Source organism: Thunnus albacares, chromosome 4, assembly GCF_914725855.1.
Source record: "Thunnus albacares chromosome 4, fThuAlb1.1, whole genome shotgun sequence".
Taxonomy (NCBI): domain Eukaryota; kingdom Metazoa; phylum Chordata; class Actinopteri; order Scombriformes; family Scombridae; genus Thunnus; species Thunnus albacares.
In genome coordinates, this window is record NC_058109.1 from 27,584,916 (window position 1) to 27,599,734 (window position 14,819).

Sequence of the window (14,819 nt, forward strand, 5' to 3'; positions counted from 1 at the left end):
GGATAATGAGCTCTGGCTCATGTAAGTACGGTGTTTGCCATTTCTTTAAGTACCACTACCACAACTATTATTAGTTTATTTTCTGAAATTTAACTTCCAACCAATAACAGTAATATGAACTTCACATGTATTACCATAATCATAATATTTCCCTGAAACTTTGCATTTACTGTCTTCCAAACTGCAGCTTGAATCAAGTTAACAAACTCTCATCATGATTTTCCTTCAACAGAGTAAAAATTAAGGCTGTTGATGGACTACCGAGCTCAGGTTTGTGACATACACAAGCGCACACACGCCTTTCCCAAATAGGGCAGTAAATCTCCAGTGAGATGCCAATGCAGGCAGCCCCTAAAGGCAAAGTTTCACAACTGGGAGCAACCAAGTTGGAACTATATACGAGCTGACACTCCAAGCAGCCAGCACTGCTAACTGTAGACAAGACCACATGGCCAGCTAATACGACTAGTCAGTTACTTGACCACATACTAATGGCTCCAGACAGAACTCCATATTGATGCCAACAGAGCTCAAGTGGAAAGATTTTTGTTCTAGTTTTATGTAATCAAGTCACATTCATACCTTACGTTTATACATACTAATGCAGTATTACCTCTGACATGTAAAAGCATTTGCATCCTCGACAGATGTCAAGAGACTATTTCAAGAGCATTTCAAAGAGGCCACTGACCTAAGAATACAGTAACAGAGAGCCAGATAATTCTGGTACCATGTTAAGCAGTAAGTGGGGCGGTACTCACAGGTAGAGCGATACAATCTTGGAAGCAGCCGGTCCTAAATCTGGTATGGAGGTCAGCTCATTGTGGTCCAGCCGCCTGAAAGTGACAAACACACACAGTGGTAGGTTAGAGAACAAAACTGTTTATGGAGGAAAACAAAAAAATGCACATGGATGTTGTGTTATAAGGTTAGAGGACTTCACAAAGACATTTTTTTCTCCACGTAGACCAGACATTTCTAAAGTGGGAAAATCAGGAGCAGAATTAGTAGTCTTACTGGTGAAATTAAACAAAAATACAAATCCTTATTTTGAATCCCCAAAAATCCACACAATGAAATGCAAAGGTGTCTGAATGCAGTTGATGTTTAAACGGAGACTGTATCAGACTAAAGCCACACTCAATGTTCTTGTCGTTTCTACACAAATTGTACATGCTAGTTGAGATGTCACAGTGTTGTTGGGAATATCCCACATGCTCAATCACGAGGCTAAGTTCAATCTAACCGTGTGTAAATCAAAAGATTTAAAACACTACTTGTCACGTCTGCCACACAGCAAGTAGCAAGTCATCCTTTTAAAAACCAAAAATAACATGAGAGTAAAACAGATGTCAAGGAGCGTATGACTGACTGACCGGCCTGCCAAAGATGTCACCAGTGTGTGTATCACCGGTTAGCTTGTGTATGAGTGTGTATGTGTCTTGTGTACTGGTGCTGAGTGACACAGAGCCAAGTCCTCTCCTCACCATATAAAATATTTACAAGGCCAGCGTTGGCCACAGTATCAGGTGGTGGAGGGGAGGCTTAATATAGAAAACCACCACTTTATTCTCAATTGAACTTAGTTCAAGGCAACACATACAAGGATGCTGCTAGGAAGTAGAGTGGCAACCATGGACATTACACAATGTCTACACAGGCTGCTTAGCGAAAGCAGCACTTAAGCCGAGCAGCAGCGGCTTCATTCCTATTTCTGTGTCTGTGTACGATGCGTTCGGGCACAGAATTGTGTAGGTCACATGTGTTTTTGACAGCACTTGGAGCGCAAACATGGGACAAAACAAATCCTGAGGGCTGTACATTAGAAAGCATTCATAGTTTTGCTTCCAATTTTCTCATTCTACATTTCCAATCGATGTAGTACTACACTAAGTCCAGTCAACAAAGATACACACATCCTAGCTAAATGTCTGGTGTAAAGTGACACACATGATTTCACAACAGTTTTCCCTGCATGTGTGCGTGTGCTCTAAATATTCAGGTGTGTGTATCCTGTAGGTGAATACTTACAGCTCTCGTAAGTTGGGAAGGTTGGCAAAGGATTCTACATTGATGGCGGTCAGCTTGTTGTGGCCAAAATTTCTGAAAAATAGAAAGGAAGATGTTAATATAAGAGGTAGTTAACTTTCCTTTTATTCTTAATAGCAATCAGGGAAGAACAATTAACTGCAAAACACATCAGCAGCACAACAATATTTTTCATTACTTTTATTATACTTGTCATGGGCATTTTTCAGTTTTTCAGATTTTAATCAATATCAACAATTATTTCTCCCATTTGACAAACAGCCTCATCCATCCACATTAAGTATGCCTGAAAACACTGCAGTACATCCATTCAGCTGGCCTTCAAGGGGGGCCAGATCAATACTATTGATACAGAGTGTCTCACGCTCCTGGCTCACTTTCCAACATAACCCACAGGCCATTCATCTGCAGCAGTCAATTTGCACTTTAGGCTAACAGTGTATTTAATAGCTGGCACTTGACTTGTACAGAGGCTTATTAGAGAGTGATTTGTCCAGTGATATAGCATTACCTCTGTCAGAGAGCGAGTGAGTGAGGAGGGGGTATGCGTGCGCACCTAACACACATCTGCATTTCAGATTGAGCTTCCCACGACATATGAAACAAATTTATTTTCACGCATAAACAAGTGCTATCTCTGTCTCTCTCATACACACACACATACACACACACACACAGACACACACACACACGCACACACACCTCCTGCCTGCCTGGCTGGCGCGCAGCCTGTTGGCAGAGAGGAGGCTGCAGTGAGAGCGCTGTTTGTGTTTGTGTGGTGGGGTTAGGCTAGGCAAGACAAAGGGAGCCCACAGCTCAGAGCCGCCTGCCTCCCGCCCCTCCATCCCTCTGTCCAGACGTGAGAGACGGCCCAGGAATGTTTCACAGGCCTGCAGAGAGATGGCTGCTTGTTCCCAGAGACTGGGGACACTTTTACCTGATGCAACACATTCCTCATCCTCTCATCCCATAGTGGCCTTGAAAGACCCCTTTGGGGAGGGGAAAAAAGGGGGTTGGGGGGGGGCTGAACTCTGTGGCTAGATACGGTTAGCATTAAATTTTAAGTCATGTAATACAACAAGAGCTGTGACTTCATGTCACTGATTCCTCATTATAGAGAAAGTAGGAATGGATATTGGATATTGGAATGGATAAGAAAGCTAATGCGAGGAGGCTGGGTCAGTACCACTTCATACACGCTCCACTTCTTAATACTATTTATGCCTATCAATCTCAATCTCCGTCTCACTTGACAGATTTCCCTTTCTTGTCTTCTGTGCTTGATTGCAGATAATGACAGTTTCCCTCCCCTGTTCTTTCTCCCTGTGTGTGTGTATCTGTGTGTGTGTGTGACGAGATAATAGCAGAGCATGTGTCTGCCCTCCAGGCACAGGCTTGACAGGGAGGTGTGCATGTGTGTCTATGTAATGATCATTTACTGGGGCACCTCCCATTGTGGCCCAGATCACTAAATTGTCGTCCCCTGCAACAGGAGGCAATTACCTCGTTATGGTGAAGCTAAGTGAAAAATGACACAGCTTTCCTATGGGCCACCTCTGCCCGGAGGTATGTATATTCAGCCAACACACACACACACACACACACACACAGCACAAACAGGATGAACTTGGGAGAGCACTGTCATCTAACAGAGCAATCAGAAGTTTCTACACAACCTGCATTTGGCGCCTAACAGATCAAGGAATTCTACTAGTGAATCTTGCTTAACAAGCAAATTAAGATTTATGCAGGAATATCACCTCCAAAGTGATATCATGTGAAGGTGGGGGAGGTTGGTTATGCTCATACAGTATTCACAGGCATGAAACTCAAAGCTTAAAATAAAGAACAGGACAAAACAGAACAAAGGGATGACTAAGAAAAAAAAGTAAATCCCGTTTGAGAGCCAAACCTGCTGTACTGGTGCTAAAGGCCACAGCAACAAACAAAACTGGTCCTTTGTGTGTGTGTACGCAAGCATGCATGTGCCTCTTTCTCAGTCACCTATAGTGTTTACACAACTCCACTTCATTCAGTCAGATTTATTTTCTTGCCTATCAGATAAGTTTCACAGCGTTTTAACACCTACTGTATGAGGCCATGGTGATAACGCTGGTTTCCCTCCCTCCTCACCCGCTTCCTTCCCCCGATTCTCATGTGGATGGGGGAGGGAGGGGGGGGGGGGGGGGACTCCAGCGCTAAGTGTGGTTAATGCTTTCCAGAAAGTGACCTTACAATCATGCCGTTTCTAGAGGAATTTGCCGAGTTGGGATCAGAGGCCTAGAAGTCATTAGAGTTTCTAACTGCTTCACAGAAAAGAAAACCCAGCAGAAACAAGCCTGCTGAGAAGAATGAGAACCTTCCGAAAGAACCCGTCCAACACGTCGCTACGTGCAGAGAACAAACCAGCGATGGCACAACACGTCTTCCATAAATGTACCTCATATAATCCAACCAGGCAGAAAAGGATGTATGGTTGAGACAGGAACAGACGCTGTGATTAAACATGGCAAACACTACAAAGTGATTTGGTTCTTTAGTGCCTCAAACATTGCATTCCATTGTATGGTACAAATAGTTTATACAAATGGGCAGGGCTGTTTGACATTAGTCAGCGGGAGCAAAATCAAAAGCACTCTTAGCCAAGTACTTAACCAAAGAAAAGTGTGTGATAATTTAAGGCCGCATGTTGAGCCAAACACCAATTTTCCCACTGAATTCAAGCTGTTCTGACTGGTGCGCTGCAGCCAGGTGGGCAGTTTGTACATTCATTAAATCTTTTAAAAGGGCAATAAATAAACAGGATTATCAAATAGCATATCTAATAATCCTGTTACCACCCTTTCACTAACAGTTGTTTTTCAGGCATCATTTAAATGTCATTTAAATCGCTTCATAAATGTTCTAAAAAAAATAATAAAAAAAAAAAACGATACATTTATTTCACAATTCTAATACAATTCTATGACTCCATTCAACATGGTTCCTCTTTCAACTGTAAACATATTCAAATTAAAAATAAATATAAAAAATAAACAAGTATAAAAACACGTAACACTAACCATCTGTTCTAAACTGCACCAGTCGACATTTGACTGTGTTCTAGCAAACTGCTGCCAATCAGCGAACACATCGGTCAGCATAACCTCTTTTCTGTCAGCAGGACTGGAGAGACACGGAACGAGAGGGCAGCTGGAGTGAGGGCTGGGATGAAGAGATGTAGTTAGACTTCCACTTCCAACCCCACCCAGCCACCACAACCCGAACACCTCCCCGCACATTACAAACAATAACCACAAACACTGAGGAGTGAGAAGCTTCTCGATTGATCCTGAGACTACGTTCAGACTGAAAACTGCCCTGCGTTAAAACTGTACGAGGGGCTGTGGTGGTGGTGGTGGTGGGGGTGTGTTGTTTGAAGTACCGCTGAGACAATGAAACATGAACCAGGAAGTCAAGTTGAAGTTACAGATTAATTCATTTACAGATTTACCGGAAGCCAAAACACTTTGTAAAACTCACAGACGGGATTTTACAACTGCCCCCATTCAAATGAGCGGGAGGGCTGCGTTTTTTCACACAGAGCTTATATTGGTCTGAACTCCCCCCGAAGTCAGCCAATTGCAGGAAGGATACATGGGCAATATGAAACATTAACTTCAATCTTGGCCTGCCTAGCAAAGATATCTTCACAAAACAAAGTGATAAATTCATAATAGGCCGCCTGACTACGCAAGAGGTCTTAGGAAAAAAAAAAAAAGTAGGGCTCAGCGCCTGCAGTAGACCGTCATTGCTGGACCATGTAGCTGATTTGACATATAAAACTCATTAAAAGGCTTTAAAAAATAGCTGTGTTATGGGTGCTGTGGGAGTAGAGGAAAGCTGGGAGTACAACAGTGATGTTATAGCGTATGACACTATGCTTGTAAGTCAGCGCGCAGTCTGTGTGTGGGAGAGGGGAGATATGGGGAGGGAGGAATAGAGCAGGGACTTACACACACAGAAATACATCATCATTATCTTTCCCATTTCTATCATAGATAAATGCGGCGTGAACTTTGCTCGTTGTAAGTGTGAAGTGATGTCAGTGATGAGCCTTCTGTAGTCCAGCTGGGAGACAAAGGCCCTTTAATGTGGTCGATTTCAAAGCATCATAAAACTAGTCAAATAATAACCTGCGTGTCAGAGAGCCAGACGCACACATACACACACCAGTCTTCCCGTCATTAAGGGCCGGTTTATAGCCAGCCAACTGCAGTGAGAGTGTACACAAAGCTAACACCAGCTCCAGGCCACCATTTTACACACCAGTCAAACAGAGGAAGGAGACCGGCAGAGAAAAAAAGCCAGTATCTTATCAACTTTGACAAGGTTAAAAGCATAAGCCGACGTACAAGATTTGCTATAATAATGATGAATGGGATATGCTAAAACCTGAGTTAGAACAGTAGGTGTAACGTCTTGAGAGGGTGAGGAGAACTTAGGTGCAACATCAGAGAAAAAGTAGCACTGATGGGGTCAGCATATTTCACCATTTGCATTGCAGATTCCCACCGCCCCCACACACACACACACACACACACACACACACACACACAACTCAACAAAGGAGTTGCTCCGGCTTTTGAAATCAGTCAGACTAGGAGCGTGACTCAGTTTCTGAAGTTTTCCGTGGCAGGAAGGCGGGCCACATCTTGGGGCCATGTGCACTGCCGATCTCCGCGCTGCTGGTTTCGGGGCTGAAAGCAGGAGATGGAGCCGGGCACTCCAAACAAACAGGGAGAAGGTTGGGAAAAAGGTCTACGCTTGCCCGAGGCACTGCATGAACCCATGGCCAGGCCTAACGACGCCAGCCTGGACACTCCAGATGAGAACCCCCAAAACACTCAAGATGTCCACGCTGCATGTGCACACATTGTCCACACACACACACACACACACATACATGCACATGCTCCTGCATTAAATACTGGATTCTAGTGTGATAACATTGTAATTTCTTACAAATGGCGCCAGACTATTTCATTATGAGTAAAAGGAAATGAGTGTCCCCAATTAATCTGAAAGAATAACATAAATACGGTGTTTCTTCAGTGGGGCTATTGTTTTAGTACTGTGCAGACGGCTGACCTTATGCTCTCAACTTCAAAGTGAACAAAAAGACAAATTGTTAGTCCTTTTTTTCCTACTTATTGTTTATTATGCTAGGAGAGCAACATTCTGCAATAATTACTGTAGCCAGTGGAGAAAGAAAAGTGTCTAAATAGTGGACCATGCTATCTTCACAATCAGAGTCCATGTGAATGTGTGTCTGTCTAGACAGTGGAGCTCTGATGCTCCTTTGGTCTCTACAGTATCAGAAAGTACAGAGGTTTGACAAAAAAAAATGTTTGGCCCAACTAAGCAGTCACAGCTCCACTCACTTCTCAAAGGACTGCTTGTTTTCTGGGGAGAAGCTGCTTCACTTGCACAGTACCTCCAGCTTTCTGTCCAAGTCACGCTTTTTTTCTAACATCTTCTCCAGATTTCCAAACTCTTACCAGATGTAGAGAATTCACAGATGATTCATCGATCAAACCCACTTTGTAGACACCGACTTCGGGGGAGAGGGAAAGGGGAAAAAAACTTGGCGCCCTCAAGTGTCTTCACAAAAGGGCCATCTATTCTACTGACTGGATTCCTGTAGAATGACTTGTGGCAGCAGCTGTTTGATTGTCATCAAAGCCAGTGCAAGGCCATGAGCTCATTCCGTATCTTCATGTTAATGTCAGCCTTTATCTGTTGTTATTAGAGTCGGGGGCTAAACCTTAGCTGTTCCTTCCTAATTCCTCATAACAGCTTATGTTCTGCGCGAATCATCGTAATTGGTTAAAAGAGGATCATTTACAATAAAAGAAATAGATTGCTGCTTTAAATTTCCACATAGCAACGCTCTGTACTTTTACTGTCTGACACCAAACAGCCTGATAAGGGAGGAAAAAGTGAAGAGCAGCTGATAAAAATCAGTGCCAATGATAATATCATCCTAAACCCTTCCAAACGCTCGAGTTGTGACTTTAAAATATCTGCCAGAGGACATGTGAGTCAGGGAAACTATGACAATAAACAAACTTGGTATAATCACTCCCAATACCACAAGATTAGAGGGCTGCGTAGAGAGAAATGCCCTTGAAACCACAAGGGGCTAAACCCTGCTGAGTGCTGCTGCTGCTGCGTCTCTTTCCATGTGCCCAAAGGTTCATCTGATCAAGCAAGAGTAAGAAGCATTTCTGCAGTTACATCTGTCAGTCTTCACAGTATATAAAGCTCAAACATACTAACAGTAACAATGGTAGAAACACTAAACCAAGGGCAGGGATAGTGTTACTGTGGCAAATTATTTTGCATGCTTATTAATAGGTTAGATGAAGACAAAACACTCCCTAAAAATAAAGTTGTTTCTGACAATATGTGACATTCAAGCAGACTGTCGTGTTAACTTTTATTTTCATCTGGGTTTCTTCAGTGTGTTACAACATGTGTGACGGCGGTTGAGGTTTCTGACCACTGACAGGACTTTCACCAACTAGTGGAACCAGCTTGAAGGCAGCAGCGGCAGACCGTGACATTGACAAAACACTTCCATGCAGTGGGCGGAAAATGTCCCCCCACCCCCACCTCCCCTCATATTCCCCCCAGGCCAGGTGATCTGCAACCCCACCCTCTGCCGACCAGTCCACAACCAGCCAGCTGAGCTCCCGGCCCCTTTCAGGAAACCACCAACACAAACCCATTTCCTGAGGGCAGAAGCCAAAACCAACTATTGGGGGTGGTGTTTACCAATAAGGCTGTACTGTGAGGTTTAAGGCTAAGGCTTGGGGTTGAGTAGCAGCAGAACGTTTGGTGTACACCGAGCATTGTGGCCAGTACATTAGGACACTTTGGAAACCACTTGGAAAATGCTGGGTTACAAAGGGGATCATTCAGCTTTTGGCTTTTTTCTTGCTTTAGACCAGAGTTCTTTAAGTTGGTGATACAAGGAATCAACTCTGACAAACATAAATAAAGTCAAACACCATAAAAGCTTTCTGTAATCCTACAATGAAAAAAAAAACCCATCAAAATTACAATCTCACATGAGAAACGACGGACAGAGGCTGGCAAACAGAGACCATGTATCTGCTTTATCTCTATCCACCCACAGCGATTGCAGCCAAAATTAGTAATGCTCATGCTTTTATTTACTTGCAAAATCCCATTATGCCGGTGGCACTGTGGGCAAAAGTGCCTTTTATACACATTACTGTGGCTGCAAATAAGATAAGGCACCACTCCTGAGAGGGAATATGTGACTGTGTGAGAGTAAACTTGATTTGAATGTTGTTAGGCTATTCATCAATCAGAAACAATGGATAAACATCTGAGACTGGTGGTCAGTTTGTTAAATGTTACAGGCACTGATGTAAAACAGCAAAAGATATCTTTGACAAAGAGAGTGTTTAGAATATACAGCTTGGAAATTCATGACTAGACAAGTTTCAAAGAAGTGAAAAGAACAGTGCGGTCACAGCAACATACACTGTAGTAAATTATTGTTTTTTTCTTCTTTAAGGGTTTGTTCCACACTTAGTCAATCACACATCTTCCCCACAACCATCTCTCCTTATTAGGCCAGTCTGCTCTGCCAGGATGTGCCAACATGTTTGTTCTCTAGAATACTCATCAAGGCCACTTTCTCACAGAGGACCATTAAAATCAGGGTCCTGAAGGGTGATTATTTGGACAACTGGAAAGCATTATGGATTTTTTTTCTCCACCTAGAGCTGTGGCTGTGTTTGTTCATCAGAGGACCTCGGGCTGCTACTGATGGATAAACTGCAGGCAACACATCTCCCACAATCACCCACCTCCTCTGGGCCTGTATTCATCAAACGATATCAGATTAACTGAATGACCAGAAATGACTAAAAACAGTCCTAACCGAGACTAGGGGGCGAAAGGGCATTATAGAGCTTCCTACACCCACTTCATTCCACTTATATATACAGTTGTCAAAAATTTGATGCAGGAAAAACAACAAAAAGAAAAGATATGGAGGACAGTGTCACTTTGGGGGCATGAGAAGCTACTTGTGCACAGCTAAAAACTAGCAATACATTTATACAATTCATTTCCCAAAAGTTTTTACCAGCTGAGTTTGATCTAACACTGTACATTATACTGTTTGGTCAGAACACCTTGGTTGTTCATAAGAGTGTACATCCATTAAATGTGCCTTCCACAAAGTGTGATCATATACTGCTGTCTGTTATCATTTGCCATCAGCTCAAAACTCCTACCAGCCCTCCAACTCTCCTACATCCAGGTTAAGACCTTTTTCCCCACCATGAGATGCTGGATAAATGCAGGTCCTGAGCTACGACTGCAGTCTTCATTACTGTAATACCGGTTAACTTTACGAGCCTGTATAAAGATAATTGCAACATTTGCGTGACAGCGCAGTCGCTCTTCACCCACACAAAAGGATGGAAAATGTATCTGAAGCTGGACTTACCCTCTCTGCTTGAAACCACCTTAATTCTAAAGATAACAAAGCGGAACACAGAGGTACTTTTTAAGTCTTCATGTAGTCGTAGAAAGCACTCGTATATGTAAAACTAATTGGAGAGCTGCTTATTGGTTAACAACTGCGGTCACAAATGCTTTAGACATTTATGTAACAGTCAAAATCCTACAGGTGTTTCAGATTATTTAGACTTTCATCTGCATTATGTAGGAGTGACGGAGAGGCAAAGTGGCCTGGGTGACTTGTGTTTATTGACACCCACCAATGCTGTCCTCCCTCCCTACCACTACTACTGCTGCTGCTCCCTCCCTGGGGTAAACATAACAGAGACTGTTGATTCCACACTGATTTCACTTGGCTCAGATGCCAAAATGTAGAGATGGACAAACGCACTAAAACCAAGACATTGTGCAAATAGACACTCGGTCAGCTCTACTGACGGGATAAAACTGTAATTGTTGCACATTATATCCCTTGCTATATCGACTTGTCTTTTGCAACAATACTATTGACTAATATACACCCACAGCCAGCACATTCTTGTGCACAGGCAGCACTCAAAACTAATATAACAACTTTCAACTCACTACACAAAAAGTAATTTCATCCACTCAAGTGGACAGGACTTGCTGCAAGGTACCTTATAATGGGATCACATTCGGCCACAAGTGAAATTGTTCATACTTGTCTCTTTGGGTTTACAGTAATCATTCACTAATCTGGCTCATTCACAGACCCCGGAGGAATAAAGCTGGTTCCCTTTGAGTTACCTGCCAACACAATGTGACTATCTCAAAGTGGTGTGGAAATATGCAACCTAGGTGTTTTAAACGATAATTCAAAGCCATAAAGCCATTCCCTTTGAAAACAAGATTGTGGGTCCTTAAATCTTGACAGATAAGGTTTGGCTAAGATAATAGAAGTAGACTTGGAGAGAGAGACACAGCTCACTAAGTACCCTGGTGTTATGCAAACCAAAAGGTTGAGGGCAGCTGTTTCAGATGGGACACTTGTTCCACAGTTAGTTGTGCATTGTCCATGAGGACAGGAGGAGTAGTGTGTGTCTGCGTACATGCATGATAAACAGCAACTGCACTTGAACTTGGATAAATGGTGCTTCAGGGCAACGAGGCTACCCGGGCACAAGTGCCGTTATTCATGTTTTTAGAGGACTTTTTAAAAGTTGCATTCCTCACTTCCCAGGGGAAGACAAACTGCCTAACACAGGAACCTGGGAGCCAGAGGAGTCTTTGGTCTTTAACCCCATGTTCCCAGTAACACACATACACACTCACACACATAAACAGATGCTGAAAATCCTGTAACAAGACGCCTAATTGTCACTGAGGACTCACAATTGCCACTGGACATGATGCGGTGAGAGCCAAAATGTTGATTGGAAGGACAGAGAGTAGTGTTGTCTGTAAATAAATTGTGTCATTCAGCGTGATGAAGTGCTGAGGTTCCCTAAACATTGGAGGATGTTCCATAAAAATGCCTCAAATTGGCTCATTTCCTAAATGAACTGGCAGACAGGGGCTCAACTGTTGTCGGTCTTGCTTAATTTACAAGAAATCCAATTTGTAAACTATGGACAATGAGCTAGCAATATAGCAACAGGAATTAGGATAATACCTGCCACAAATCTCACTGAATAAAGCAGAGGTTTATTTGTTGTGACATGTTCAGGTCTATTTGTTTACTCACCCTGCAGGAACTGTTCATTTACATAGAAAACAGATTACATTTTTAGATACACAAATTAGAACGCACATGTCAAGCATCCATGTGCCAGAAACTATGAAAGATATGAAAATTCATCAACCAATGGACTGAGAGTAAATACATTTTAAATGAGAGGAAATGTAAATTAAGATACTTTTTTAAGACACTAGAATTAGATAAATACAGAAAAAAAAACATCTTATATGGCAATTTAAACCTAAAAATTGTTTTTCTAGCTGGCAGGACAGTTAGAAGGCAAATACAAAGCTCTTTTTATTATTCACAATAACTCAATGAGCCCGAGAACAAAGCATTTCACCAGCTACTAATTGAAGTTCACTAGCAGAGTGCCCTTCCATAAATGTTGTATGTGCCTCTTCTTGCAGTTATCATTAGACCTGTTAAGTCTCTGTCAGTAAAAGTCATCATCCCTGATTAAATAAGCACAAATGCAAAACAACATCAGAGAATGTTGGAATACACAGTAAGTCCTACAATATTAATTAGGCCTTACGTTAAGCTCAATTAAGAAACTATTTTTTTTACCTGAGTTGCCCTCTTGCTAAAGATAAGGTGAATACTTCATTCATGAATTGCATAAACAATCCTAATCAAGTTACAACATGGTAACGACTGTTAAAACAGTGCTGCTGGTGGGTTGTTCCACTGGTTTCCAGAGTGGGGTGCAGGGACCTCCGGGGGACTTTAATAAGGCAACAAGGGGTCCCCAACATAATGAGGAGCAACGGTTTAATTTTACTCTTAACTTACTCTAAGTTACTGTTGTTGAGAAGGAATAAAGATTGTTATTCTGACAATTGGTATCATTCTCCCTGCTACAATTCATAGACAATTATGCAACTCAAAGCAAAATCACAAAAATCTTCTCAGACAGGATTCCTTGAGAGAAAACCGTGTCAACTGAGGTCCACTGCCTAGTGGCGATTTTGTTGGTGTGTTTGACAAAACGTTTAACGTCTCTTTGCTATTATACACTTTACCTTTCTTTACAAACATTGTTATCCCGTTTTGGGCTGGTCAATAAATAGGTTACAGCAACTAAGCGCTTTACTTACAAGGAAACAGTCCGGACTGGAAGGTCCACAGGCGTAGCTGTCAGCTCCAGGTTACTACAGTCCACTGAATCTCCGTTGCAGGTACAGTTCTGGGCACACGGCACATCTGAACTCAATCCATAACTGATAAACAGTTCGACCGACAAAATTAAATAAAAAACACAACGAGAAACATATCCAAATCGTCCCGGGGACGCCGCCATTTTGTATCCAGTTTTAATAGCGCGGCCGCTGAGCTCTCTCCTCGTACCCACAAACTGGAATATTAATGGAGCTTCGGGAAGACTTGAATGCCTTTTATAGCACATTAATTGTCTTCTTGTAATGCAGAGGCTAACACAAACAACTGGGTTGCAGTAAAACGTTTTCCATCCCAGTAACAGTCATTTAGGACACAAGTTCGCAGTCCAACTTTCTCCTCTGGTGTCCGACGCGGGCTAAAATCAAAGGTGGTTCATAGATTAACCAGCATAAGTACATTTATACGTCGCCCTGGGTTTAAATTTAAGTTGCAGGAGTGTGTCCATAAAAGGCTAAACACTACTTTCTCGAAAGGACCACTACTTTTGATGACATGTTTGAAAACATGCAACAACAAGCAAGAAAAAAAAAACTGTTAAAGGACACAGTGCGTCCGAAGAACTCTCACAATAATCGTTGATAGACGGAACAGCAGCAAAACTGTTAAAAACTTGGCAAGACAGTGAATTCTGAGAGGTAATAAATGTCCACCACAAAGTTGAAGTTGAGCAAATAAGTTTTAGACCCGCAGTGCCAAAAAAACCTCCAGCGCTGGTCTCTCAAGCCGAGCGCTGTATATCGTCCAAATCTCACCAGCGCTTCGCCGCTGTTAGCTGCGTAAATCCAACTTTGAAATACACACTCAGTCTTCTCCAGAAGAGCTCAACCAACAGTTTATCAGGTGCAGTCTGTGGTCACAAAATCTCGACGATCCGATTAATAGCAAAATAGACTCCCCCCTCCTTCAGACCATGTACCACCACCATGAGTTTTTTCCTTTCTTGAGTTACTTTTCCTTTTTTTCTGGGTGATCGGCGTAGTCCCACGTTGGATGCACAACAGCGATTCCAGGATCCTCCCACAGCTCGTCGCGATTGGCTGTCGTGAGTTGACGGGCGGGTCAAGTCCTAACCTCATTGGTCGTTTCGGGTTCTCGGTGTATTGCGGAGTTGGAGAGCCTTTGAACGGCTGTCACTCAGCGGTTGCTGGCCCCGCCTGTGTTTCCCACCCCGGGGTGTGAAACCGCACCACCTCCTCACACTCTCACTGCTTCTTAAAGAGACAATCACCAAGATCAAGCTCTGTAATCGCATTATAACAAGCCGTAATAACATAATTGGTTTGAACACCATAACAATTTAATTTGAAGTGTTTGTAAAACCAAGATTCAGATGTAAAAAAGA

At 42.7% G+C, this 14,819-nt stretch overlaps 1 protein-coding gene across 1 annotated transcript in view; it reads right to left on the reverse strand.

Moving 5' to 3' along the window:
- Positions 1–14,470, reverse strand: part of lrig1 (leucine-rich repeats and immunoglobulin-like domains 1) — a 36,618-nt gene extending 22,148 nt beyond the window's left edge. The window contains exons 1-3 of the mRNA XM_044348483.1: positions 13,396–14,470; positions 2,032–2,103; positions 762–836 (exon numbers count right to left, since the gene is read on the reverse strand). Coding sequence (XP_044204418.1) covers positions 762–836; positions 2,032–2,103; positions 13,396–13,703 — 455 coding nt within the window. The 5' untranslated portion in view covers positions 13,704–14,470. The remainder of the gene's footprint in view (positions 1–761; positions 837–2,031; positions 2,104–13,395) is intronic.
- Positions 14,471–14,819: the final 349 nt, after the last annotated feature.